The 27,873-nt window shown below is 30.4% G+C and overlaps 1 protein-coding gene across 1 annotated transcript in view; it reads left to right on the top strand.

The window, feature by feature from the left end:
• Positions 1 to 27,873, top strand: part of LOC122531854 (tyrosine-protein kinase RYK-like) — a 45,239-nt gene that overhangs the window by 1,864 nt on the left and 15,502 nt on the right. The window contains exon 2 of the mRNA XM_043660119.1: positions 14,616 to 14,820. Coding sequence (XP_043516054.1) covers positions 14,616 to 14,820 — 205 coding nt within the window. The remainder of the gene's footprint in view (positions 1 to 14,615; positions 14,821 to 27,873) is intronic.

Genomic DNA, 27,873 nt, shown 5'->3' with positions numbered 1-27,873 from the left:
AAATGACTGTTTTATAATTTTTGTTAGATATTTCATAGATATAAAACAGTGTATTTCTAAAAATTTAAATGGTCTCAATGCATAAATAAAGAGGAGCTCTGTCATGTGATTCTTTCATTCTTTTACTTCAATGTCTCTGATCCAAATTTAATGCTTATAAAAGCAACAAATACAGAAGAGTATAGATTTACACTAAATTGCTAACTACAGATTTCTTGTTATCATTAATATTAATACCAGAGTGGTCAAAATGACTGTTTTATAATTTTTGTTAGATATTTTATAGATATAAAAACAGTGTATTTCTAAAAATTTAAATGATGTTTCATGGTCTCAATAAAGAGCTCTGTCATATGATTCCCTCATTCTTTTACTTCAATATCTCTAATCCAAATTCGACACTTTAGTCGTTGATAATTCTAGTTCATCATACATTTGTACATACAATATATTTTAATTATGAATCAGTTTGAGAATAATTGAACGTACAAGAGATAACCAAATAATAAAAACCCACTTCTTTCACTGAAAGAAACCATCATCACTCGTTAGATAATCTGATTCGTTCGAGCGCAAACAAATAAAAAAAGTCAGATGACACACGTGAACATGAACGTGCAGGTTTCATTTTCCCGCCAAGCAACCGGAGAGTTGCAAAGTCGTCGGCGCGTGTTGCCGGCTGCCGTGAATTTCCCGTCAGAAATGCGCGAGAGAGAGAGAGAAACTCTGTAATCGGGACTGGTGTCTCTCGGCCCGGTTCCAAACCCACCGGCGGGTAGGACAGAGAAGGGGCCAGAGAAAGATTTCTACACCCCCGCGGGAAATTCATGGGATAAGCTGGATAGGAACTCGTCCGCATGAAATATCCTTTCAATAAGCCCCGGTGATCCGTCGGTCGCTTGCCACGGCAGCCGACATTTTATTGCGCGGCTACACGCCCCCGTGTTCGAAAGAGGGACTCGATGCGGGAAACGATGTAAGCAGCGGATCCAGAGGGATGGAATCGCTCTTCTTCTTCCTTCTTCTTTCCACGACCTGCTCCTCACCTTGTCCCCGCGCTGCCTCTCGTCTTTTCCCACTTGTCTCTTTCGCAGATGTACGCCACGAAGTAGCTAACGGAAATGCCTCTCTTATTTGTACCGATCGAGTGAAATGCTACGCGTCCCTCCGCGACAAAGGCTCTCCGGCGAGAGCGAAATTCATGAAATCATTGTACAGGGTGTCCATAAAGTTTCTTTACGAGTTTAAACATTTATTACAGAGGCAAATGAGAAGACAGATAGGTGGAAGTTATTACAAAATGAGACGTGTATATTTAAGTTTTTTTCTACCTTATTTACTATACCTTTATATGGGCATCACGAAACACGGTACTCGATTGTTTACAGGATTGAAAGATCGTGTGAATTGTGTGAATTACAAAGAACTTATAACTTCTTGTATTATGTAAATTAGTAAGTTTTTATGGAATTATAGAAATAATGTATATTTCTATAATATATTTGATATATAATTATATAATAGAATATATTTTATAACAGAATAATATATATATATAAACTATATTAACTATATTAACTAATTATATAATAGAATATATTTTATAATAGAATAATATATATTTCTATAGTAGATTATAGAAATTAGAATTGTAATATTATATTTCATACTCCATTACAAAACATTTCTAGTTTTCTTACTTTAATATCTCTGATGAAAATTTTATGCTTCAATTGTCAGTTCTAGTGTCTAAATCATTTTGTAATATCATTTTGCAGAGTAATTGTAATGTAATTAATATGTATTTAATAAATTTATATGGAATTATAGAAATAATATATATTTCTACAATATATTTAATATATTATAATTATATAACAGAATAATATATATATATCTATTAACTATATATTAATTATATAATAGAATATATTTTATAATAGAATAATATATATTTCTATAGTAGATTATAGAAATTAGAATTGTAACATTATATTTCATACTCCATTACAAAACATTTCTAGTTTTCTTACTTTAATATCTCTGATGAAAATTTTATGCTTCAATTGTCAGTTCTAGTGTCTAAATCATTTTGTAATATCATTTTGCAGAGTAATTGTAATGTAATTAATATGTATTTAATAAATTTATATGGAATTATAGAAATAATGTATATTTCTATAATATATTTAATATATAATTATATAATAGAATATATTTTATAACAGAATAAAATATATATATATGTATATATATATATATATATATATATATATATATAAACTAATTATATAATAAAATATATTTTATAATAGGATAATATATATTTCTATAGTAGATAGAAATTAGAATTGTAACATTATATTTTTATATTCCATTACAAAACATTTCTAGTTTTCTTACTTTAATATCTCTGATGAAAATTTTATGCTTCAGTCGTCACTAATTCTAGTGTCTAAATCGTAACATTTTGTAATATCATTTTGCAGAGTAATTATAATGTAATTAATATGTATTTAATAAATTTATATGGAATTATAGAAATAATATATATTTCTACAATATATTTAATATATTATAATTATATAACAGAATAATATATATATATATCTATTAACTATATATTAACTAATTATATAATAGAATAATATACATTTCTATAGTAGATTATAAAAATTAGAATTGTAACGTTACATTTTATACATTTCTAGTTTTCTTACTCTAATATCTCTGATGAAAATTTTATGCTTCAGTCGTCAGTAGTTCTAGTGTCTGAATCGTAACATTTTTTAAATATCATTTTGCAGAGTAATTTATCAAATCAGTGCAAAAATATGTTACAGTAATGTTTGCACATGCTTAGCAAAGTGCTGTACACGCCATGCTAAATAAATATCAGACGTTACCCAACCATCGTACAAGGATAGGTTTTCCATCGTAGCTTTTATAACCCATTTCATGATGCATAAATTATTAGCTATACGTAGCAAAGCAACTTATCCAAGAAGATTGCGGCAAAAGAAGATCCGAGGTAAAGTTTCAAGGAGAAGAGAGAAGTTTTACTTTCCTTGTGCTTGCTTCTCTATTACCATCCAACTTCTCTCTTCTTTATGCGGACTCAACGTACACCCTCTTTGAATATATTAGTTCTTGCCAGACTTCTGGCATGCGATTTTACGCGCGACTTAACGAAAAAAAAAAAAAAAAACGAAAAGAGAAACCTAACAACGAGGTACAATTCAAATTCGCAGAAACGCGAGCCACTTCGTCCTATTTATTCTTTATTTTTATCCTCGTTTTGTCGTACCTGACTATTATTTTCTTTGCGACGATAATTTTTGCAGATGATTGTAAATTAGAGTGAATTTTACTTGCATCATGCAGTCAAGTAGACCGACCAAGAGTTTATGCAGTTTTACGTGCAAATGTATGCCGGAAATGTAGAATAAGTAATATGTGTTTCCGGTTTCGAGGGAGGTGATTTCGAAAATTCGTTTGACACGTGTGTACACTACGTCCTGTATAAATAATTGACCGCCTAATGCAGTTCCGTCGAAAAGTTGGAATTTGTTACTAACAGTTACGATATTAATTTTCGACATCAAAGCATTTTCAGCTTTGCCGAAATTTAATTTGAAACATGGAGTATATCTGCGTCAGTCGAGTTTCATATACATTTCACGTGAAATTCATATTAACAAAATTTATAGAAACTCTTTCAATGAGACTGGAAACACAAATTTCAATCGTTCTAATATTTCAATATTTGATTTTTAAGTGGACTATTGGGATCATTGCAGCCTCCTCTAATTTTAAATTAATAATTAATAATTATTTATATAACTCCCTAATTTCTCCAAATCTTTCTAATGATACAAATGAAATTCTATTTCCATATATCTGTTTCGTGCAAATTGAACTATCAAACTAGAATTGAAAATCTACTTGAGAGTCAAAGAAATTTAGTTAAATTGTCTCCGTATAATAAAATTGACCCATTAATATGGCTATTTGAAATTTCTTACAAAATTTCATTATGAAAAGAAGATTTTAAGTGAATGGCATACGTTTGAAAATAATCGTGTTATGTATTTATTGTTGATTATTAGAGGTAGACTATGCGACTGTAATATTTGTCAAAAGTATTCTTTAGACAATTGATTCTTTAGACAATCATTTGTTAATTTAATTTAATATTATTTAATATTAACAATGTATCATTCAATATTATTTAATATTTAATATAATTTATTATTATTTAATATTTAATATAATTTAATATTATTTAATATTATTTAATACTAACAATATATCGGTTGTTAATATTGCATTATTTTCAATAAAACAAATATACATATGTACAGTATTACTTATTTGCAAAGATTTATATTTACTTAAAATGATTAGCTTTTAAACGTTAAAGTACCAGACGTAGAAATAATTCAAAGTTCGTCATCTGGAAATTTCATCGACAGACAATAACAGCAGTGCATTTCTTTACAGTACAGCGAGTTGATCTTCAGCCATCTTCTCTAGCTATTGCTTTTTCATTTATATTAATTAGTTACCCTATTAATTATATAATATTATATATAATCATATATATAATTATATAATCAATTAAATTCGAATTAGATTCATTTGAATTGTATATATTGCACAGTATAATAATATCAGGCTGTTGAAATACTTACGCACGAGTATCGTACACAACTATTTTACATATTTCGGAAATAATCTAGTACTATATTAAAAGAGAATTTCAAGAACTAAAAAGTAAAAATTATTTTTAATAGTAATGTTTGACCACTGTTCCTTAAAGTCAATTTTTCTTCATTATCCTTATTGTATGTTTCATAATCTCGTAAATTTATAATATTTTTCATTTTTTTCATTTTTTAATGATTTTGAAATACATGTCTTCAATGATACATTCGCGAAAAGGATGGTTCTATGTGAAGAAAGTATAGTTTTCTTCACAAGAACATTTATTTTAAATATTTGCCTGGTCGTATGGATTTATCATAATCAGTTGGCATAACGAATACCCATCTCTATGTATTTCGAATTTATATTTGTTATACTGGATAAGGGAAACACAATAGAATAGAATTTAAATACTTACGTAGTAAATATTTTAATACTCTAGTACTTTAATATTTTATTACTTTATATATATATAAATTTTTTACTACTTATAGAAATTTAACATAAATAGTAGGAAATATTTTCAACAATTTATATAAATTTATGTAAGTAATTAAATATTATATTATATAACTAATAAAGTAATAAAATAAAGTTTTAAATTTACTTTTAAATTTTATTACTTTATTAATTAAATAAAATTTTATTACTTTATTATTTAAATAAAATTTTATTACTTTATTACTTATATAATATAATATTTACTTACTTATATAAATTTATATAAATTGTTGAAAATATTTCCTACTCTTTGTATTAAATTTCTATAAGTACATTTAAAAATATATTTCATAATATAATTTATCCTTCCATTTCCTCAATATCGCGGTCAATCATAATATTATAATATTATATATTAAATATTTACAACGTATTTCAGTATAATCATAATATATAATTTGCAATTTTATAAATTGTACGAAATTACGAAACTCAAAATGCAAAGCTCAAGTAGAGACAAGGCGAATATTTAAAGTATATCTTCCAATGAACAAAGCCTCGTATGAACAAATTTTGTTCTACATCTTCAGCGTCTCCTCTCTGCGGACGCTTTGTAGATACGCGTTCAAATTAGACGTTGCGAAATAAGTTTCATCAGCAGAAATATCCCGCGAGGTATTATAAATAGATGTTCTACGAAGCACGTTATTAGATTAAAACCCTCATTAAGTCTAACTCTAATTAAGAGACGCTCTTTGCAATATACGCTCGAGCGTACGAGAAATCTACTTAACGGCAGGCAGCGAGTAGTGCCTCTAGGTTACGTAGGGTACTTCAATTACACATTCAATTGAAACCCCCTCCGTTATATCTGGTATTAACGAATTAAAATACTTTCCTGCTCGATTACTCGACATCGATCGGCGGAATCACGGTGCACGATGAAATTATAGAAAGATGGGGGGGGGAAAAAAAAAAAAGAAGAAGAAACGAGATCAAAAGGCAAAAATACTTCCGGACGACCTTTCATCTTCGTCCCCTTTGTACGCGCCGCCTTTCCAATTTCCCTCAAAGTAGACCAATTGTCTCCTGACGGGGCGTTATTAAATCTTTTGAAGTTCCTCGTCGTGAATTTTTCTTAAGAGCCAAATAGTTCGAGATCCCCTTTGACGGCGAATATCGTCGAGCCGCTAATTTTAATGCGCACCTACATTCTGCCTTTTCTATTATTGATTCTTGGATACATAGAACTGAACGGTGTCTATGTTTGCCATGGTGTTCAAATATATAGTGGAACGTTTATAAGAACACTTTCTGTCTAGGTTCTGATTATAATTATTGTAATTGTTATAATATGGTTTATTAATGTCATTAATATCAATATTTTATTATATTTACTATAATAAAATGTAATAAAGTATAATATATATAATAAAGGAATAATATTACTACCAATAATATTTTATTATATATATAATATAATAGAGTAACATATAATACTATTATAATAATATTAATATTAATAATAATATTAATATAATAATATTAATATAATAATATTAAGTAATAATATATAATATAACATGTATATTATTGTAATTATAATTGTATTATTACCTATAATTATACCTATAATTTCTTTCTCTAGTTCAAAATTTTTCTTTATATTGAAATTCTTTTATGTATTTGGACTTTCGTGACTGACTGTATATAATTACATTACTATTTTTCCAATATTGTCAAAAACACTTGCGTATTTTTAATAAAAATTAAATTCATTAACTAGTTTGGTAATTCTAATGTTATAATTCTAATATTAGTTCATCGAATCATAAAATCATGAACACATGTAATCATTATTGTCCAGATATTAATGTTGTCACAAACACTTGCAGATTTTTAATAATTACAAAAAAAATAATTGCAGAAAGTTTAGTTGGACTAGTTCTAATTTAATGTTAAATTATCTTAAATACTTAATATTAAGTATCAATACTTAAGTAAGTATCAATACTTAAGTAATTATCAATGCTTAAGTAAGTATCAAAACTTAAGTAATTATCAATACTTAAGGATATTATCAATACTTAAGTAAGTATCAATATTTAAGGATATTATCAATACTTAAGTAATTATCAATACTTAAGTAAATATCAATACTTAGGTAATTATCAATACTTAAGTAAGTACTATCACAAAATAATATTACAATACTACTAAGTCTTCAATATTAAATGAATACATATGATATAATAAATGAATAAATGCCTGTAAGATATTTAAATTTCTTATTTTTCTATAAATATTTGATATGTATTTATATTTATATATTTGTGTTTAACTATAAACATAGTAATAATTCTATTGTACTACTATACTATAAGCTGCAAACACAGCTTATTTGAAAATGTTCTAAATTTCCGATATTTCAAAAAAATTGATATTTAAATTGTTGTAATTTCGCGATAGGCATGATTCTGGACTCATTTTCCACAGAAATATTTTCATATCACGCAAGAAGAAAATCGTGCGGGAAAGCAAAGAGGTTTTTCCTGCAAAATACTTCAAATTCAAATTTCTCGAAACATTGAAAATATTTTTTCCACAATTGTCCACCACCAGTCTGAAGACTTGAAGCCTTCCCTTTATATTATAACAACCCTCTGAAACTTGCTGCATGATCTTTCTCCGCTGAGTTATTGAACTTTGAATATCAGGATTAAACGAGAAAAATTCAAGGAATTTCAAGACTCCCTATCGAATTTCCCTCGATTTCAGATATACATCACGCACATACATAATCTCTAAAGTGCCTCAGCGCTCCTTGCGTTTATTTACATATATATATATATATATATATATATATATATATATATATTTGCATCGCGAATATTTTCATTTCACAAAGTGACAGTTTCGTTTCCAATGGAACCCCGTTTCCCTCTGTTAAGGCTGCAATAATCCGAAATTTTAATACATCGAGCGGGCACTTTTATCGCAGCCCTCTAACAAGAATATTTTTATGGAACGGAATTTTTCGGAGGAAGGGAAATATACCTCCTTCCTTCGTATCCCGGTGGAGCGTCTTTCGCTTCGGGGAAGTTCTGCCGTGGGCCAATTGTCTCTCGAGGGATATATTAGCTCTTTTGAGGCTCTCCAGCCTGATAACGCGCGGGAAAACGAGGCTTTAGGATGCTTCTCTGGGTCCTTATACGTCTCCTTCGGGGGAGGACGAGGCTGCAGATTTTACATCCGTTCGCTCGAGTAAACACAGCATCCATCCTTGCACCCTCGTCCACCCGTCCCCCGTTTCCATGTCGATTTCGACGCACAAAGGACGATCTTGGAATTGAACAAGAACCTGGGCCTGGCTCTTTGCGGCCAAATGCTCCATTCACGCACTGAGATAAGAAATTTCTTCGCGCGTTCACACATTACGTCGCGTGTAAATATTTCATTTCACGATCTCGGTGATATTTTCAAGGTTTCGCATTTCTTACAATAACGAATTTGATGATTTTCGTAAGGAATTGCACGCTTTACATTCAGTAATTTATTTCGTTGAGTTGTAACATCGAGTTACGATCGTTGTGGCTTCGATTTGAGAGACAGTGCAAATTGTAGTCCTGCGGTACGTGAATTTGAATTTTCAATTTCAATTCTTCGAATTGAAGATTAATAAATACAAATTGTATATAACGATGATTTACGTCTGACGATGCTTTACGTGATGTAACATGTTGAAATGATTAACATTTCACTGAAGACTGAGAAGGAAATCGTAAAGGATTGACCCTTTGTGGCAACTGATTGGGCGGACCATAACGAACGACCGAACCGTGTACAATAATTCGTCGCTTTCTTTTTCTTTTGAACTCGTCGGTATGATGTCACTGGATAAAAAATTATTAAGAAGCAATAAAGTGATTAATAATAAGCAATTTATAATTTTCTCTAGAAATTTTATATATTTAACTTTTATATATTTTACTTTTTTACTACCTTTTATTATATATTTATTGTATTAGTATATGTTTATTTTTTATTGTATACATTTTTTGTATATTTTACTATTTTTTATTATATATTTTTATTATTTTTTATATTTTTTATATTTTCTGTATATTTTACTATTTTTATTATATATTTATTTTTTATTATACATTTATTATATTATTATATTTATTTTTTATTGTACATTTATTATATTATTATATTTATTTTTTATTATACATATATTATATTATTATATTTATTTTTTATTATACATTTATTATATTATTATATTTATTTTTATTATACATTTATTATATTATTATATTATTATTTTTTTATTATATATTTATTTTTTATTATACATTTATTATATTATCATATATTTATTTTTTATTATACATTTATTATATTANTACATTTATTATATTATTATATATTTAAATTTTATTGTATATTTTTATTATTTTTTATTATATATATTTTTTATATATTTTACTATTTTTTATTATACATTTATTATATTATTATATATTTAAATTTTATTGTATATTTTTATTATTTTTTATTATATATATTTTTTATATATTTTACTATTTTTTATTATACATTTATTATATTATTATATATTTAAATTTTATTGTATATTTTTATTATTTTTTATTATATATATTTTTTATATATTTTGCTATTTTTTATTATACATTTATTATATTATTATATATTTATTTTTTATTATATTTTTTGTATATTTTACTATTTTTTATTACATAATATATTTTTATTATTTCTTATTATATATACTTTTTGTATATTTCTTTTTATATATTTAACTTTTAGAGACTCGAATGATCTTTAAGTAAAGTATATAAATAGAAGATTGTTTTCCTGAATGTATTATCAACTTTTTCACTTTTTGCTTTCACTTTAATCTCCTTCCTAATTTATATTATACTTCAGTTCTAACGTTGATCTTCATTTGGATGCATGCGATTTAATATCTCTGAGGGAAAGTTCTTGTTTATCGTCCATCGATCATTTTTCTCCCTGTCAGTTCCAATATTGGAAACTCCGCTGCACTAGCTCTCCAAACATCGGCAAACTCAAAATAAACTCCCGAACAGAAACGTAAACATCGTTCCTCGCATAACGATGCATATATCAATGTTTAAATACCACGATAGCGATAAAGTCGGCGCCACGGGCGCTGCAAATTGAACAGCGTTTTTTAATTTAATGCGCCAATAAATCACGTCCTCGTGTTTGCCGCGTATTTGTACAGAAATTATCGCGCACGAATGTGTCGCTAGCAGCGGAACAAACTAAATCGAGCATGCTAAATCTGTACTCGTACCGCGGCATAAAATACCAAGCAGATCCCCGTAGATCCTCGAACGTGTGTACAAAGAACGGCTACGGGGGTAAAAAACCGAGCGTGGAATATTTGAAATCGTTGGCGCGCTGCGTTTCTCTTTTTTTCCCTACCCGTTCAACCTTTTTTTTTTTTTTCCGCCGAATTCGCGAACAGCGAATTTACATGCGCGGAACGGCCAATAAATCCGGCGAAATATCGAGAATTACCCGCCGTTCCTCCGCGAGCATTCCCTGCCAGTATTTCAGCTTTCTTTCTATCCGTGGACCGTGCGTTTATCGTGCTTCTTCTCGTCTCCCTTATCTCGCCGCTTTTCAACCTCGTTCTGCTCTAATATCTCGCCGCGAAAAGAGGAGGGGGGACGGAACCCTCTTTGAAAATTTTTTCCCCGCAGGCTAAGCGGCAATTTCACACGAGGCTGGCGAGGAACCGGGGATCGATCCGTACCGAATACGTAGCCAGATGCGTATTTCGCAAACTTTCTGCGAGTGTCGTGTTGCTAATTTAAAAAACACAAAAAGTCTTGCGCTGGAATGGCGCACGCTTGATAATTTTATTTTGCCTCAAATTGCAACATTTTCTCAGTTTTAAGTGTATTTAAATAGGCAAAACGAATAATAAGTTTGTTACTTTTTAATAATTTCTATCCGACGAGTTTAGAAAAGGAAAGGAACGCGACGAATTATTGTATACGGTATTCGGTCGCTCGTTATGGTCCGCGAACCAGTTGCCAGCGCAAGGGGTTAAGTAAAAAAAAAAGAAAAAAAAAAGAAAAAAACCAAGGAGAATTAGAGATTGTGAGATTTAGTGTGTATAACAGATTAAAGTGAAATTTTCTATAGTTTTTTTTTTTTTTTTTTTTTTTTTTTTTAACCATTTGGAATAACATGTCTCGTGTATCAGCGACAATCAGGGATCGAAAAAGTGATGTTTTAAATAAGTTCTATTTGAAACAGATCGTAGAACATTTTAGTAAATGTTTTTAGAAATGAAACTTTCAGACAGAACGGAACTTGTAAAAGTAAAAATTTTTCTGTCGTAGGAATAGATAATTTGTTGAAAAAGTTCTCAATATTCTCTCGAATAGCACTCGAATGAAACTGGATTTTTGATTAAATGTAATAACTTTATTATACAGATTCTAAAATATTTATTCCATTCTGAAACACTGTTCACAAGAAAAAGATATTATATCTAAATTTTCCCATTCTCATATTTGATAAATTGACAAAATTGTCGATGATTTTTAACAAATATATCACAGACCTTATATTCGTTTTAAAACGTGAAGCTTCTGTACTATTGCATTTGTTTCTTTTTTTTTATGTTATTTTTAAAGAGATTAAGTAATACTTTTCTCTCGGAGATGCTGTATCTTTTCTGTCAAAATTCAAACATCTTTATGGACGTTGATAGAACATTTTTCACAAGTAAATTTACAACAATCTTGCAGATTAAGATCTTCCCTTTTAACGATTTCTTAAAATTTGTTGTGCGATTTTGTTTTTCTTTTTTCATAGAGTTAAGAAGAGTTCAAAATATCGATAATTTTTCATTTGCATACAGAAACTGTCTGAAGCGACTATATACAAGCTGCTAAAAATACAGGACAGAAAAAGTATATTTTAAAATATTAAGAATTAATTGGGAGAAATTAAGTAGGAAACGTTATGTAAACTAGGTACTATACATAAATATGTAGGTACTTTCTTATGCAACCAAAGAAATCTCTTCACGGAAATTTTATTTTAGATTAAGCTTGCACCTTGTGATAAACTACCCTAATTTGAATATTTCTACAGGGAAAAGCACTTAAAATTCAGTTCTCTTAGATTCGTATCATTTGTCTCATAAGAAATGAATAGAGGGGTTTCACTGCAAGTATAATATTGTATGTAAGAGTTTTAATACGATATCAATTAAATTCCACTAAAAATTATAATTATCAGAATAATTATTGAATGTTTATAGATATTTTAAATATTATTATTATCAGAATAATTATTGAATGTTTATAGATATTTTAAATATTATAATTATCAAAATAATTATTGAATGTTTATAGATATTTTAAATATTATAATTATCAGAATAATTATTGAATGTTTATAGATATTTTAAATATTACAGGAACAGTTTTTATATTAAAAATAACAAAAGTAACGAAATACAATATGTATCCAATTAGATTGTGTGTTATTTTTGTGTAAATTCTTATTTTTATAAATCTAATTAAACAAACAGAATCTAAAGTAAAAATTTAGCGTATTTTGTGTATTTCGTGTTGCGTATCTGCAATTATTAAGTTACAATTTATAAATAAGAATTTAAAATTAATTAACATTAAAGGAAAATGTTGTTTCTCAGTTATTTAATTTCAATGATTTATAAATGAATATATATTATTTTATCACTATTAGTATATAGTATACATACTGTAACAAAATTATATTAATATTATTATATAATATGAATATATATTATTTTATGATTAATATTATTATCGATTTATGCTTTTTACATAATTTTATAGTTAACATTCCTATTGCCAAAAATAACATCAAATAAATCACTGTAAAATTAATTTTTTTCTTCAGCATATGTTTAACCTGCAAATGATCCAAATATCATAAAACGAATAACTTTTAATAGTTAATAATAATAAATATAATAAATAATATAAAAATAATAATAATAAGGTTAAACATTAAAATCATACGAACTATACTTAAATCGGAAAGGAAAAGTAAAGAATGAAAAAATGCTATTATGTAAAAGTAAGCATAACGGATATAGTCATAACTGAATCTGCTGATTCGTGAAATGTAATATCGCAGAGTTCTCATGCTGAGTTGTTTCAGTCATACTTTTATTATATGAAAGAGTACATTTGAAAGAACACAGAGACTCGTTAAATGTATGTAAAATTATTTTTTCATAATTTCGAACAACTCAGAAGCTCATGCGCAATTTTTACTTAGATACGCATAATATTTCTTGTTTACAGAAAACGAAAAGACACGTAATTCTTAATCTTATATACTCAAACTATAATTTATCATAAAAATCATAAATGTTTCATTTTCTTCGAGTTTCGTGAAATTATAAAATCTAGGTGCAAGACTAATATATGTTATTAATTCGTGATTTCCATATTTGTGTTATATTAAAATATACAATGTAATTATATTAAAATTATATTTGTATTAAAATTATATTAAAATTATATTTTATATAAAATTATACTTATATTTAATTATATTAAAATTATATTTGTATTTAATTATATTAAAATTATATTTTAATATATTAAAGTTATAATTAAAATTTTTTAGAAATGTTAATATATCAAAGTTATAATTAAAATATATTAAAACGTAATATTGAATGTAGAATTTAATAATAAGTCGCAAATGAAATGTTGCAGTGGTGCAGAGTTGATTCTCAATAAAGGTCGGGTGGAATAATTTTTCGCAGAAAAAAAAAAAATGTAAAAAAAACTCATCAACACGAATTTTCCGTACAAGCTACTACTACCACAAACTACATTTTTTATTAAATAACAAATTATTCTCAACTACTTCATCCTGCGTCATTAAAAAATTTTAAAAAAGAACGTAGAATAGTGCCTCGTGTATTGATACGTGATTTCAAAGTGCAGAGTTGCACGAAAAAAATATATCCAAAGTAACTTACAAAGTTACTTCTTATAAAAAAAGAAAAAAAAAAATTTCACATGTTGAAACAATTTTCTGTCGAGAATTTTATTCTACCTTTTCTTCTATTTACTCTTCAAGATTACAATCTGCATGAAAGCTTTGATTATCACAGGTCGGTGGAAATTATTGTCGTTGCTGGAAGTTCCCGTGAAAGCACGCAGGTGTCAAAGATAGTTCGATGGATTAGGGTGAAAGCAGAGAAACGTAGGACAGATAAGGCTAGAGGGAAGCAGCAGCCACTGGCAACGTAGCTGAGCGTCTCTCGCAATTATTACTCATGCAGCGTGGCGCTGCTCGCTGCCGTGTAGCATGTCGTGCATTACAGAAATAATTAACCTCGTGTATAATCATTAGGTGGCTACAGGGTCGTCTGTCCCTTTCAGGAAAACACTGCCCTGCTGCAGCTATTCGGCAGCAGACACCGCCGGCTTGGCCAGAAGTTCTGTCCTGGTTAGGGTCGATCCACGGCCCGGAAGCGCGAATTCCGGAAGTTACGCAACCATCGCCGACCTAGAGCCACTGTACGCGAGACCTTGCGGTTCCAGAGCAAGTTACTATGCTTCCAGCCATGTGACGCATCTGAGCCAGGTACGGTGCAAAATCATTTTACGGAAACTTCGGCGAGAGATCGCGTTAAGTATCTGCACGCTCGTTTCGAACTAGAGGAAACGTGAAACTCGCGTCAGACAGTGTCAGAGCAGGCGGACTGCGTACTGTCTCTCGAAAAGTTCGAGCGATTGTATTTCTATCTTGTGGGGAAATGCAACGAATTTTGCTGATTGAATTTTAGGAGGAAAAGATGGACTTTACTTTATTTGCACGTGTACGGTATTAATTCGGCCAAATTGTTTCAATTGTTAATTAATATTCAAATGCACTACGTCGTCGATCGAATGGATTAATTTTTTTCGACAATTGAATTCGTTTGTGATTTATTCAGGTGCAAGTGCAGCAAGTCGGGAAAATTTGAAAAACAAGCAGGAACGTTTAATAATTGATAAAAAAAAAATGTAACTGAAAGAAAACTCAGATAATAACGACTTCCTTCCTTTTGTATTTGTTGTATAATAGTGAAATTGTGTCAAATTCAGAATGAAATTTCTTTAAATAGCTTTCAACCAATTTCTGTCTTTTAATAAAAATAATGTGACCTCACTGCTCATATTATCACGAAAGACTTATCACGTCCTATTCAGATTGAAATTTAGTTTCTTTTATTCGATCATGGTCACTTCAATCTTTTTTATATAGATGTAATAAGCACCAATGGATTATGTGTATATTTCTTTGCGTACTCTTATCCTTTTTTAACTAAAGACTTGAATAAAAACTTGAAAATTTTGTTTCTTTTTCTTTGCTGATTGCTACAAATGATCTAACTAATCGGAAAAAATAAGTAAATATATTCTTCAAGAATATTACCTTGTTATTATTTATCCTCTATTTATTTGGAAATTTAATTATTGGTCGTTTATTGGTTATTTTTCACCTAAGTCTATAGCAGATTTTCAGTGAAAACTACAGCTATCAAACTTTGTTAGAATTTTATTGCAGAATTTATGACTTTAACTATAATAAAATAGCAATTCAGGAGATTAAATAACAATTTTTGAATACTAATTATGACGAATACTAATTAAACAAAAATCTTTTTTTTACAAATCTTTCTGTCCAATAAATAAATACTAAAGCTGCTATGTATATATATAAAAGTCCATTTTGAAATTTTCTTATTTCTCTAACATCACTTTTGTAACCTTATTTTAAAGCAAGACGGTATGTTACAATCACGTGAATCATCTTGTATATATGGCGTGCTACGAGTCTGATAAATTTTATATTTAATTGATATACGATTTCACGGGGGATCGTATGCAGCTGGTTGGAATTCTTTACAAATCCGTTAGAAACGAAATATTCATTCGGAGAGGTTTTCGTCCGATTCGATGCAACTCCGAGCAAAATATTCGTGAAAGGTTAATGCTTACGTGTTCCATTGTTTGAGAGAAACGAAATAATATAGTTGGAGAGTTTCTTCACAAAAGGTCTCATAATACCTATGTAATGAAGCGTTGCTATGAAAATTTAGAATATATATAGGTAATATTTATTAGAAATTTATTACATTGAAATTTATATTATATATTGTATATAATTTTATATATTAGAAATTTATTACATTGAAAATATTATTGATAATTTTATTCAATTCTTATTTCTTCAAGCTTTTCATAATAAAGTAATACTATTAAAAATAAAGATTTAAAGTAAACACTGTTAAAACACTTTAATGTGATTAAAAGTTAAAATTTGATTTATTTAAAATATAACCTTTTAGAAGACAAATAAGGAATATTGAAATTTATTATACAAACATAACATTAATGATTCTTTAGATTTCTATTTCTCTCATTTGATTTCTTAGAATTAAAAAAAAATGTTCATTTCCTTAAATTAGTACTTTAATCCTCCTGACAATGGACTAATTATTTTATCTATTACTGTATTTCTATCTTAATTATTAGAATACATTAGTCTTTCTAATTTAAAATCAATTTCCTAGGAAATAGTTTGCAGATTTCTTATTTTCTAGTTTCTTATTTTCTCGTGAAACGTATCTGAATGAAATGAAATTTAAAGACTAAGTTTAAATATTTTTAATTATTTTAATTATTTAAAATTGCAACGAATACTCTACTTTAAATATTTTATATATCTTTGTATATATCATATACATTTTTACATTTCTAAATTTCGTATAAATGCATAAAATTTAATTTACAAGAATAATAGTAATTTCTTCAATTTCCCGTATTTAAATGTGTTTGTTCTCAAAATGTCTTGCTTACTGAAAAATTTATACTAATTTTATCACAGTATCGAAAACCAATGTAAGATGATACTTCAATATTTAACATTTGCTTAAGACAAATTCCAAAGACTTACAAATTTACCATAAAACCATGAAAGGAACATTCTCAACGTTCTGAATAATACGATAACTATCGCAAGAGAATTTTCCGCGCGCTTAACCCTTTATGTCCTGAAGGCACATGAGTACTTTAAAATATCACTTTCATTAAAACCGTTACTATGAATTAGACATGCTCAGGACTTTAATATTATCTAGTACTATTTTTCCGAAATTCATTTATGTTCCAGTATTTTCAAAAAATATTTATTACATATTGATAATGATCAAATTTTGTTAATTTTGTCAATTAAAAATAAGAAGAAAATATCGTCATTACATTATTACAATATTGTAATAAAAATGCTGAAATTATAAATTTATTCAACTATCTGGTATTTCTTTCTAAAATAACTTGTTCCTTTCAGGATGTCTATTATACTAAAGGAATGTTGTGGAAAGTAAAGAAATTTTATTTGTTCAAAACATGCTCCTTTGTTAGAGAAATATAAAACAAATAAAACAATATAAAACAAATAAGAGATACTTTATTATACAATTTATTACAACAGATTTATTACTAATGACTTTTTAAATTTTTGTTTCCTTTAATATCATTATTGTCAAATACACTTCTCTAAAAAATTCTCAATCAAACGCAAGTATTCGAAATTATTAAAAAAAAAGGGTTGAAACGTTCGAGACATAAAACACTGTCGTATATATATATATTTAAAACGCACGAAAAAATGAAATTCAATCAGCAAACATGAAAAAAAAACATCTCAATCTTTTTCGAACATTTCCGATCACTTACGTTTCACCGAGAGAATTTCTCATCTCAGGATAGTAATGGCCGAATGAAACGAACGTTCATTTTATTTTGCTGCACGCAGGAACGATTTTAATCTGAAAAACAATGAGTTGAAGGGCCGTGCCTCGCAAACTCATAAACTGCGATCCTCGCACACGATCGGCCGGCTTATGGCGTTTCTTCGAATGGCGTAATGGGCTTAAACAGTCGAAGGAGTAGATGAGAAACACTCTCGTTGCACGTTGGGAAATCCGATTTCCTCTCAGCCGTTCATTCTCCCCCTTCACCCTCTGTTCATCGCGAGCTCCGCCTCCCCCGTTCTCGTTCTTTTCCCCTCCCGGATCGTCGTTCTTTCACTCGCGAAAACGACGGCTGAGAGAGACTTGAGCGAGCACGCTGGCCTTGAGCGTGCAAGACGAGAGGCAACAACTCAAAAACTTTATCGAATTTGCGGTAGGTAGTAGGGGCCGCTTTCCAGCAACAACTTTCTCCTTCGAGGCCCTTGCCCAGCCCTTCGGCTCTTTATTCAGCTATTTCAAACCCGCCAGCCTGCAAGCTTCGCCTAACCGAGCGAGCGTACACAGCTCACTAGAAACTGGTACACGTGTTAAACCCTCTTTCCCTTCGTCCCCTAGTTGTTGCTTCTGTCAAGCTTTCTGCTCGGTACTCCTCCTCCAGGGAGATAATTCTCTCCGGAGAGAGTGAGGTAAGATCCGCTTCTCCTTGATCTTGGCGTTTATACACAAGCGTATAAACGATATTTGATTTTTGGCATGATTTCGTCGAAGAGGAAAGAGAGTGGTGAAGTGCTTCAGTTTGTTTATCTTGCATACCACGAGCGATGTCTGAAGAATTTTCATTATTTGAAGCATAATGATTATTACGTAATGATCATAACAATAGAATTTTTTAGAATATGGACAGTAAATAAACATCGTTGTATGGTTGAAATATCAATTAAAATTCTTTAGAGTATATAGTTTCAGAGACTTCAGAAACTTTTTCTACACGGTGCACATAATTGGTATCGCTACACATTCGTAAACATTCTGGAATTTATTTCAGATTTTTTTTTTTTGGAAAATTTAGAACGCTAGATTTGATCGTGAACAATTTAATTTTATTTGCAGAATGTGAAAATTTGCGAAGCATTTTATTGAAAGAGGAAAGGGAAATTTTTTTGAAATTCGATTATGTACGTTTTTTATATTTTTGTATCAGGTATTATCCCTGTGTATGTTTTACTAAAATATATTGTAGTCTAAAATTATTATATATATATATGTACTATTGTTCTTTCGTTTTTGTTTTAATTCCATATTTGTATGTAATACATTTTTATATATTATTATTATTATTATCATTATTATTATTATTATTATTATTATTATTATTATTATTATTATTATTATTATTATAGTATATTTTTATACATACGTTTATGTTCTTGTAGCAAATATTATTCCTCTGTATGTTTTATTGCAATATAAACAGAACACCCTGCATACATCATAATGTAGTATTATTATCTGCCCCCAAAAGTTATATATGTTAACATATAATAAAATATAATAAATTTATGTATGTTAACATATAATAAAATATAATAAATTTATATATGTCAACATATAATAAAATATCATAGATTTATATATGTCAACATATAATAAAATATAATAAATTTACATATGTCAACATATAATAAAATATAATAAATTTACATATGTCAACATATAATAAAATATAATAAATTTATATATGTCAACATATAATAAAATATCATAAATTTACATATGTCAACATATAATAAAATATAATAAATTTATAATAAAATATAATAAATTTACATATGTCAACATATAATAAAATATCATAAATTTATATATGTCAACATATAATAAAATATAATAAATTTATAATAAAATATAATAAATTTATAATAAAATATAATAAATTTACATATGTCAACATATAATAAAATATAATAAATTTAATCATGTTATATGTTTACAAATTTATATACGTTTTATTATGTTACTTCATATATGTTTATGCGTATATGATTTAACAAGATCAAAAGAAAGCAAACGTTTCACTCCCCAGTACACCACGGTTAAGAAAAAAACGTAATTTTCCTCTGACGTTATTCCCTTCGTTAAAAAAAAAACAATCATCTTCGTTCCCTAATTCTTCGTTCCATATAAATGCAAATAAAGTCCTTCGTTATATGCTAACACGAGTATAAAAGGATGTCGAGCGTAATCGCGCAATCGATCATCGGTGCTCGAGTGAATAATTAATAAAAACGGGTAAATTGACAATTTACAATTTTTATCCAGCATCGAGAAGATGTGGATGCTGGCTGAGAAAAACGAAGACAACGGCGCGCCGGGGTCGTGGCTTCTTCTTTTCGGCCTTTCACCTTCTCGTGTTCTCCATTAAAGAACAGGATCCCTTCTCCATTCGCTTCTGCCGTTGCTTTCGAACCAGACACGACTCCAGTCGGTGATCTCTTTGATCGCTTAGAATTCAAATTTCAATAGAACCAAGGTAAATCGAAGGATATGTGAAAAGGGGAACGATGTACTTTTGTCCGATAAAAATGCCCCCCTTCCTGCGGCTTATCGAAAAATTATGGCATCGATTGAAAAGAAATTTGTACTTTCGTACATCGTCTCGGTTCTTATCTCTTTTCAACATTTAAATGCATACGCGGCCTGCTTTATTATTTATATACGTGTGTGTGCTATAATATACTCTCATAGAAATTTTTAGATTTCCATGGAAATTTCATTTGGAAATTCCATTCTACGAATTTAATTGAAATGTAGATTTTCATGAAAATTTGGAAATTTTTATATTTTTCATATTTAAAATGTCGCTTTTGTTTCGCTCTTTCACATGGTTGAATTTAATCTTTATATTATATATTAATTTGTTAATATATTAAATATTTTTTAAAATTAAGAGCTAATATATTAAATATTTTTTAAAATTAAAAGTTAATATATTAAATATTTTTTAAAATTAAAAAATTTTAAATATTCTTTACATTAAATACTAATTTGTTTACGTTTCTTTTAATGAAAACGTTATTATTAGAGCAAACAAAATTTGAAGTATCTCAAGAAATATTAATTTTTTTATTTGGGATAACACGAGAAATCAATTCATAGAAAAACGTCGTAGTTTATAGTTTTAAGAATTGCATTACAGAACTGTAAACAACGTAAAATTTTCATTTATAATTCTTTTTGTCTTTAATAGAAAGAGAATTATACTCCATTTATTAGATTCTTGTATAATTAAACAGTAATTTACAGAACATTTGGACAATGCTGAATATATTTTTTATCATCGTTTTAATGCGAACAAACACTACAAACAATACGTCGTAACAGTACTGAAATTAATTCATTCTTACTGATAATAATGATAATCCTAAATTATCTCTATAAGCTAGAAATATTATAAATATAAATGTTAATAATTAAATTATAAATTTACAGTTATAAATTAAACTTATTATAAATTATAATACTATACTAATTATAAACTAATTATAAATTACTATACTAATTATAATAGTAATTATAAATTTACAATTATAAATTAAAAGATTATACGTACAAGTTCTAAAGAACTTAAAAATCCGAAATAATAATAATTCACTAATAAATTAAACACAATGATAATAATTATTAAAATAATCAATGTCGTTCTTAACACAAACATTATATTTGTTTCGAAACTGGGAAAAATTGAGTAACATCTTATACGAGACAAAGAATCTGTACAAGTGTCGACACATCAACAATTATTCTATTACAAAATATGCGTGTTTAAAAAGTTTAAAAAAATTTTACTATCCACGACAGATACTAAATACAAAAGATAAAATTCGAGGGCGGGAGTTACACGCGCAAAAATCTATCATCGATAAAGAAACAAAAAATACAAGAGTAGAATGGCAAACAAAAAACGACACTTTACAATACAAAATCCATCGACAAACAACAACACATACCATGCTTTCACATACCATGTGTATGTGAAAATCACGACACTTTCGAGGCGCAACATCCTAACAAATATATCCTGGAGAGAACCAGCCAGAATATAATAACCTCTTTAACAGCTCGAGCGAGGCTCGCCTTTTCGCTCGCTGCGTACTTAAAACGAAAAACAGAGAAAACACAGCGCAGCGGACAAAGTAGGGGGATGGAAAAAAACAGAGATCGCGCAGAAATGTCGAATAAATATGCAATGGAGTTTAGGAAGAGCAGCCGGGCATGGTTCGATTCGCGTAACAAAGTCTATGCCCGGCCACTTTCCGGCTCGAAACGAGCGTTTTACATTAATTTCCCGGGGTAAAAAGAAACGGCTCGGTACCACCACCTGTGCTCCGCTATTCAAAGAGGAGGTCGGCGAAAGGAAGAGGGGACGAAGGTTACACACGCGGTTACCTTCCTCCTCTGACGGAGCCCTTGGCAGGAGTGCAGTGAAAGGAGGGGGAGTGAATCAGGGTGAAATGCGGAGAGAAGCTAGAGAGAAACTGGAAGTGGGTCCTGTGATTGTTTCGGCTTTGATCTTGGATCAATTTACCGGGTATACGCGTACGCCTGAACCCACCGTGTCCTCTGAAACGCCACCCTACTGCCGTGGCAGCGACTGTACGCCACCGACGACACGAAGAACCACGAAGAGAGAGAGACGGGTGTTTGTACAAACGCGTACAGACGTAAGTGCGCGCACCTCAGACGCCGTGTATACACGGTGGCCGGTTTTAATCCCCTGTCTTAGCTGGAACGACGTCGTTGGTTTTTGGTATCAAAACACTTGCGACTATTTGCGACATTTCTCGAGAATCTCGAGATCTTTCCCCGCTTTTCTTTCTGCTTTTGCCGACGAAATTGACGATTTTTATCTGTTAACTTGCGCTGGCAACTGGTTTGCGGACCGTAACGAGCGACCGAATCGTACACAGTAATTCGTCGCTTTCTTTTTTCGAACTCGTCGGTACGATGTCTATCACTGGATAGAAATTATTGAGAAGTAATAAATTTATTATCTGTTTTGCCTGGGTTATACTTAAATATACCTAAAACCGAGGAAATATTGCAATTTTGGGACACAAAAATTCCCAGCGTGCGTGGCACGTCATTCGAGCGGAAGAGTTTAACAAAGAACTATTTTCCTGGTAGATTAAAAAGATTTTCATTCCGAAACGATCTGACTCGGACAAACTGCAGGTTGCAAATGTAAAATTTTAATAGTACCTTCTAAAAAGAATCTAAAAAGAATCTCAACAATGAAGTCTTTTTAAGTCTTGCGCTGGCAACTGGTTTGCGGACCATAACGAGCGACCGAATCGTACACAGTAATTCGTCGCTTTCTTTTTTCGAACTCGTCGGTACGATGTCTATCACTGGATAGAAATTATTGAGAAGTAATAAATTTATTATCTGTTTTGCCTGGGTTATACTTAAATATACCTAAAACCGAGGAAATATTGCAATTTTGGGACACAAAAATTCCCGGCGTGCGTGGCACGTCATTCGAGCGCAAGAGTTTAATAAAGAACTATTTTCCTGGTAGATTAAAAAGATTTTTATTCCGAAACGATCTGACTCGGACAAACTGCAGGTTGCAAATGTAAAATTTTAATAGTACCTTCTAAAAAAAATCTAAAAAGAATCTCAACAATGAAGTCTTTTTAAGTCTTGCGTTGACAACTGGTTTGCGGACCATAACGAGCGACCGAATCGTACACAGTAATTCGTCGCTTTCTTTTTTCGAACTCGTCGGTACGATGTCTATCACTGGATAGAAATTATTGAGAAGTAATAAATTTATTATCTGTTTTGCCTGGGTTATACTTAAATATACCTAAAGCCGAGGAAATATTGCAATTTTGGGACACAAAAATTCCCAGTGTGCGTGGCACGTCATTCGAGCGGAAGAGTTTAACAAAGAACTATTTTCCTGGTAGATTAAAAAGATTTTCATTCCGAAACGATCTGACTCGGACAAACTGCCGGTTGCAAATGTAAAATTTTAATAGTACCTTCTAAAAAGAATCTAAAAAGAATCTCAACAATGAAGTCTTTTTAAGTCTTGCGCTGGCAACTGGTTTGCGGACCATAACGAGCGACCGAATCGTACACAGTAATTCGTCGCTTTCTTTTTTCGAACTCGTCGGTACGATGTCTATCACTGGATAGAAATTATTGAGAAGTAATAAATTTATTATCTGTTTTGCCTGGGTTACACTTAAATATACCTAAAGCCGAGGAAATATTGCAATTTTGGGACTCAAAAATTCCCGGCGTGCGTGGCACGTCATTCGAGCGCAAGAGTTTAATAAAGAACTATTTTCCTCGTAGATTAAAAACATTTTCATTCCGAAACGATCTGACTCGGACAAACTGCAGGTTGCAAATGTAAAATTTTAATAGTACCATCTAGAAAGAATCTAAAAAGAATCTCAACAATGAAGTCTTTTTAAGTCTTGCGTTGGCAACTGATTGCGGACCATAACGAGCGACCGAATCGTACACAGTAATTCGTCGCTTTCTTTTTTCGAATTCGTCGGTATGATATCATCGGATAGAAATTATTTAGAAGTAATAAATTTATTATTTGTTTTGCGTGAGAGGCAGAGGGCATAAATTAAATTATCTTTCAGACCAGCCATTTTTTGACCTTAATACTTTCTTACATAAACTGGTGAAATTCATGTTAAAAAAAAAAAAACATACATAACACTTGGTGAAAGATCTTTTATAATGGATAAATAGATAATTCTTTTCAATTGTTAATTTGTTTCCTCCAATATCATCTAAAAACATGTCCTAATTATGTGACTGAAAACGAAACGAATCAAACAACACAATTTGATGACTTGCAATCTAATTTATAATCAGCTTTCTCTTGCTCGGCCTTTCACGTAACAGATAGTTTACTTCAGTTTGCATTTATAGGTGGCAACCACAAATCTTAGGGAAAATTTATCCTTCACCCTTTCCCTCGATATCCTTCGAACTCATCCAGTCATGTAATCCAGCAACGTCTTATCCCTTCTGTAAAATGATACGCTTGAGATCCCATTGCCGAAGAAGCCATTACTGTCTAGCGGAGACCTTCGGCTCGGAGAACAACAGATGCGTTTTCTTCCTGATTTTCCCCAATAGACGCGGAGAACAACCACTCACCCCTTTCAGCAAAGGTGAAACACTGTTCGCCATCGAACGAGAGATAAGAAAATAATTATGGTACGGGTTGAAAGCTGTACGCCACGACGAAACTGCATCGAAACTTCTTCTTCAGCGTGCATAGCTCGATAGCCTGGAACATTTTGTATTTTAATTGCAAATCTCCATCCCCGAATCGACGATTCGGGTCACTGTTACCTCGAGACGAGTCTTTTTGCTTTTTCTTCGACTAAGCTCCCCGTGCACTGAAATTGAAGCTTTGAATTATTTAAACAGTTGCTGTAATTATTCATGAAGCTCCTGGGTGGATTCTCTGCAACTGAGCACTTTTGCTCTGCTTAAAAATAATTGAATGACATCGGGAAATTGGAGAACTTCCAATGCTGGAGATGTCGCCTGTCTTTTATTTTCGAATTACTTTGATAGCGTATCAATCGCGCAGACTGCAGATTTCTAAACAAATTTATATTTTTGAGAACATAACGAAGAGATAGAATCTTGATGAACATTTGAGAAAATGGGGTTTTTCATATCCTCCTGACCAAACTCCTAAAATTAATAAAGTTTAAAGAATACCAAACTCCTAAAATTAATAAAGTTTAAAGAATACCAAACTCCTAAAATTAATAAAGTTTAAAGAATACAACAGCTAGCAGTATAAAAATATCATGGAAGATTGTGAACGTGTTTCTCGAAACTCAGTCTTTTAAATTATAGTTTAAATTATAGTTAAAGTCATCAGTGATGTTAAGAATGCAGCAATAGGTGCAGATATTTTTTTGTAGTATTGCTTATGCGTAATTTATTTTTAATGTCTCAGTTTTATTAGTAAATAGAGAATTTTTATGTACTTGTAAGAAAACAATGCAGAGAGACTGCATAAAAATATACAAGAATATATAGAATATAATATAATTTTTATCATTACATGTGAAATATAATTTTTAATAAGCAAAATGAATTATATATCAAACGCAATATAATATTTTACAATTGTATACAAAATACAATTTTTAGTAAGTAAAGCAAACTATATAGTATAAGTATATAAAGTATAATTAAATGAGAACATAATATACATATAAAGTATAATTTTTAATAAAACAAACAAATACAATTTTTAGTAAGTAAAGCAAACTATATAGTATAATTATACAAAGTATAATTAGATGAGAACATAATATACATTTAAAGTATAATTTAATAAAACAAATTGTGTGTCAGGCGCGGTGTAATATCAATTTTATAAAATTATAAATAAAATATAATTGTATAATAGGTGAAACAATTTTCATTAGTAGGTAAGACAAGATTCCTTCCGATTCATTTACAAAAATATGCTATCTACTTATCAACAAATTGATTCCGAATTTCAATTTCTTGCCCATTCATTCAGTAAATTCTCGTAACAATCAAAATGCAACACCAAAATCGGACTCGACTCGAGCAAAATGCGCATCACTGAATTCCGATATTCTCGCGCTTCTTTCTTCCCTCATTCCACTCACCCTCTGCTTCCTCTCCGGAATAAAATTGTATCGAATCGGAAAAGCAACGTAACCGGCTCTTAAACTCGCCGCCATTAAACGCGCGGGGAATCGGTTGTATAAGCCGATTCTTCGGTTTAATTAATTCCCGCCCGGGCGATGCCTCTCGCCTTTCCTCCCCCCGCTGGCCGACCGTTTAATGGAGTTAAATCGAAAACTGTATTATTAATTAGCCGGATTCGGAGTTGAAAGTTTCCGGCTGGCGGGGAGGCCAGGCGATAGGGCACGTCCGAGAAAGAAAACAGGAGAAAAAAAAAAAAAAGAAAAAGAACGGAGCTTTTAAAGTGGCTCGGAACGGAAAACAAACGGCGACGTTTGACGAGACCCTCTCGATAAATAAATCGAACTGCTGCATCGTGCGCGTCCAGCAAAAAAAAGTTCGCTGGTGGCGCCGTTAAATCAATAGACCGATTGTGATTGTATAAAAGCGACTCGTCAGTCTACATTCATTACAGAAGAAAAGGAAAAAAAAAAACAACAAAAAAAGAAAGAAAAAAAAAAAACAAAAACGCTCGTAGCCGGTTCGATTCCACTTCCCCATTCATTTGCCGCGGCAATTACGAATCTGTTTTTTCAAACTAATAGCGAGCCCCGGCGCTTGTTAATTATGCGTCGTCCAACTGTTGCCGGCCTAACATCGGTTTTCGAGTTTTTTTTTATTTACATCGATGAGCGGATTCACAGGCGTGGAAATCCGCTGCAACGCCGCCGTGCGCGAAACAAATGATAATAATCAACGCTCGGCGATAATATTTATTACTTGTTTCCCGAAAATCTCATTTGTCGCGTCCCGCGATCATTTTCTATTGTCACCGGGGCGGTATCTGCTTCCAATTTGCGATCGCATTGTAATCCGTGCGTGCACGCGTGGTATACCTGGAACGTGATATCAAGGGAACGTGTATACGTAACAGTGGTTGGCGAGATTTCGGACATACGTGGAAGAAGTTTTTTTGTTTGTATACAGGGTGTTTCGTAAGTTGTTCGACCCACTTCGAGAGCTGATTGTACGCCTAAAAATAATGAAAAAAAGTCATATAAATGTATGTCCTGTCTGTCTTCGTTTATGAGATGATAATGAATTTTCTGTTTTAATTACTTTTACAAAAGATGCTCGAAATGACCAGCTTGCATTTGAAGACAAGCCTGCACGCG

This window comes from Frieseomelitta varia, unplaced genomic scaffold (assembly GCF_011392965.1).
Source record: "Frieseomelitta varia isolate USP_RPSP 00005682 unplaced genomic scaffold, Fvar_1.2 scaffold_418, whole genome shotgun sequence".
In the NCBI taxonomy this organism is placed as follows: domain Eukaryota; kingdom Metazoa; phylum Arthropoda; class Insecta; order Hymenoptera; family Apidae; genus Frieseomelitta; species Frieseomelitta varia.
The sequence above is the reverse complement of the archived record's forward strand: the minus strand, read 5'-3'. Positions and strand labels throughout refer to the sequence as shown.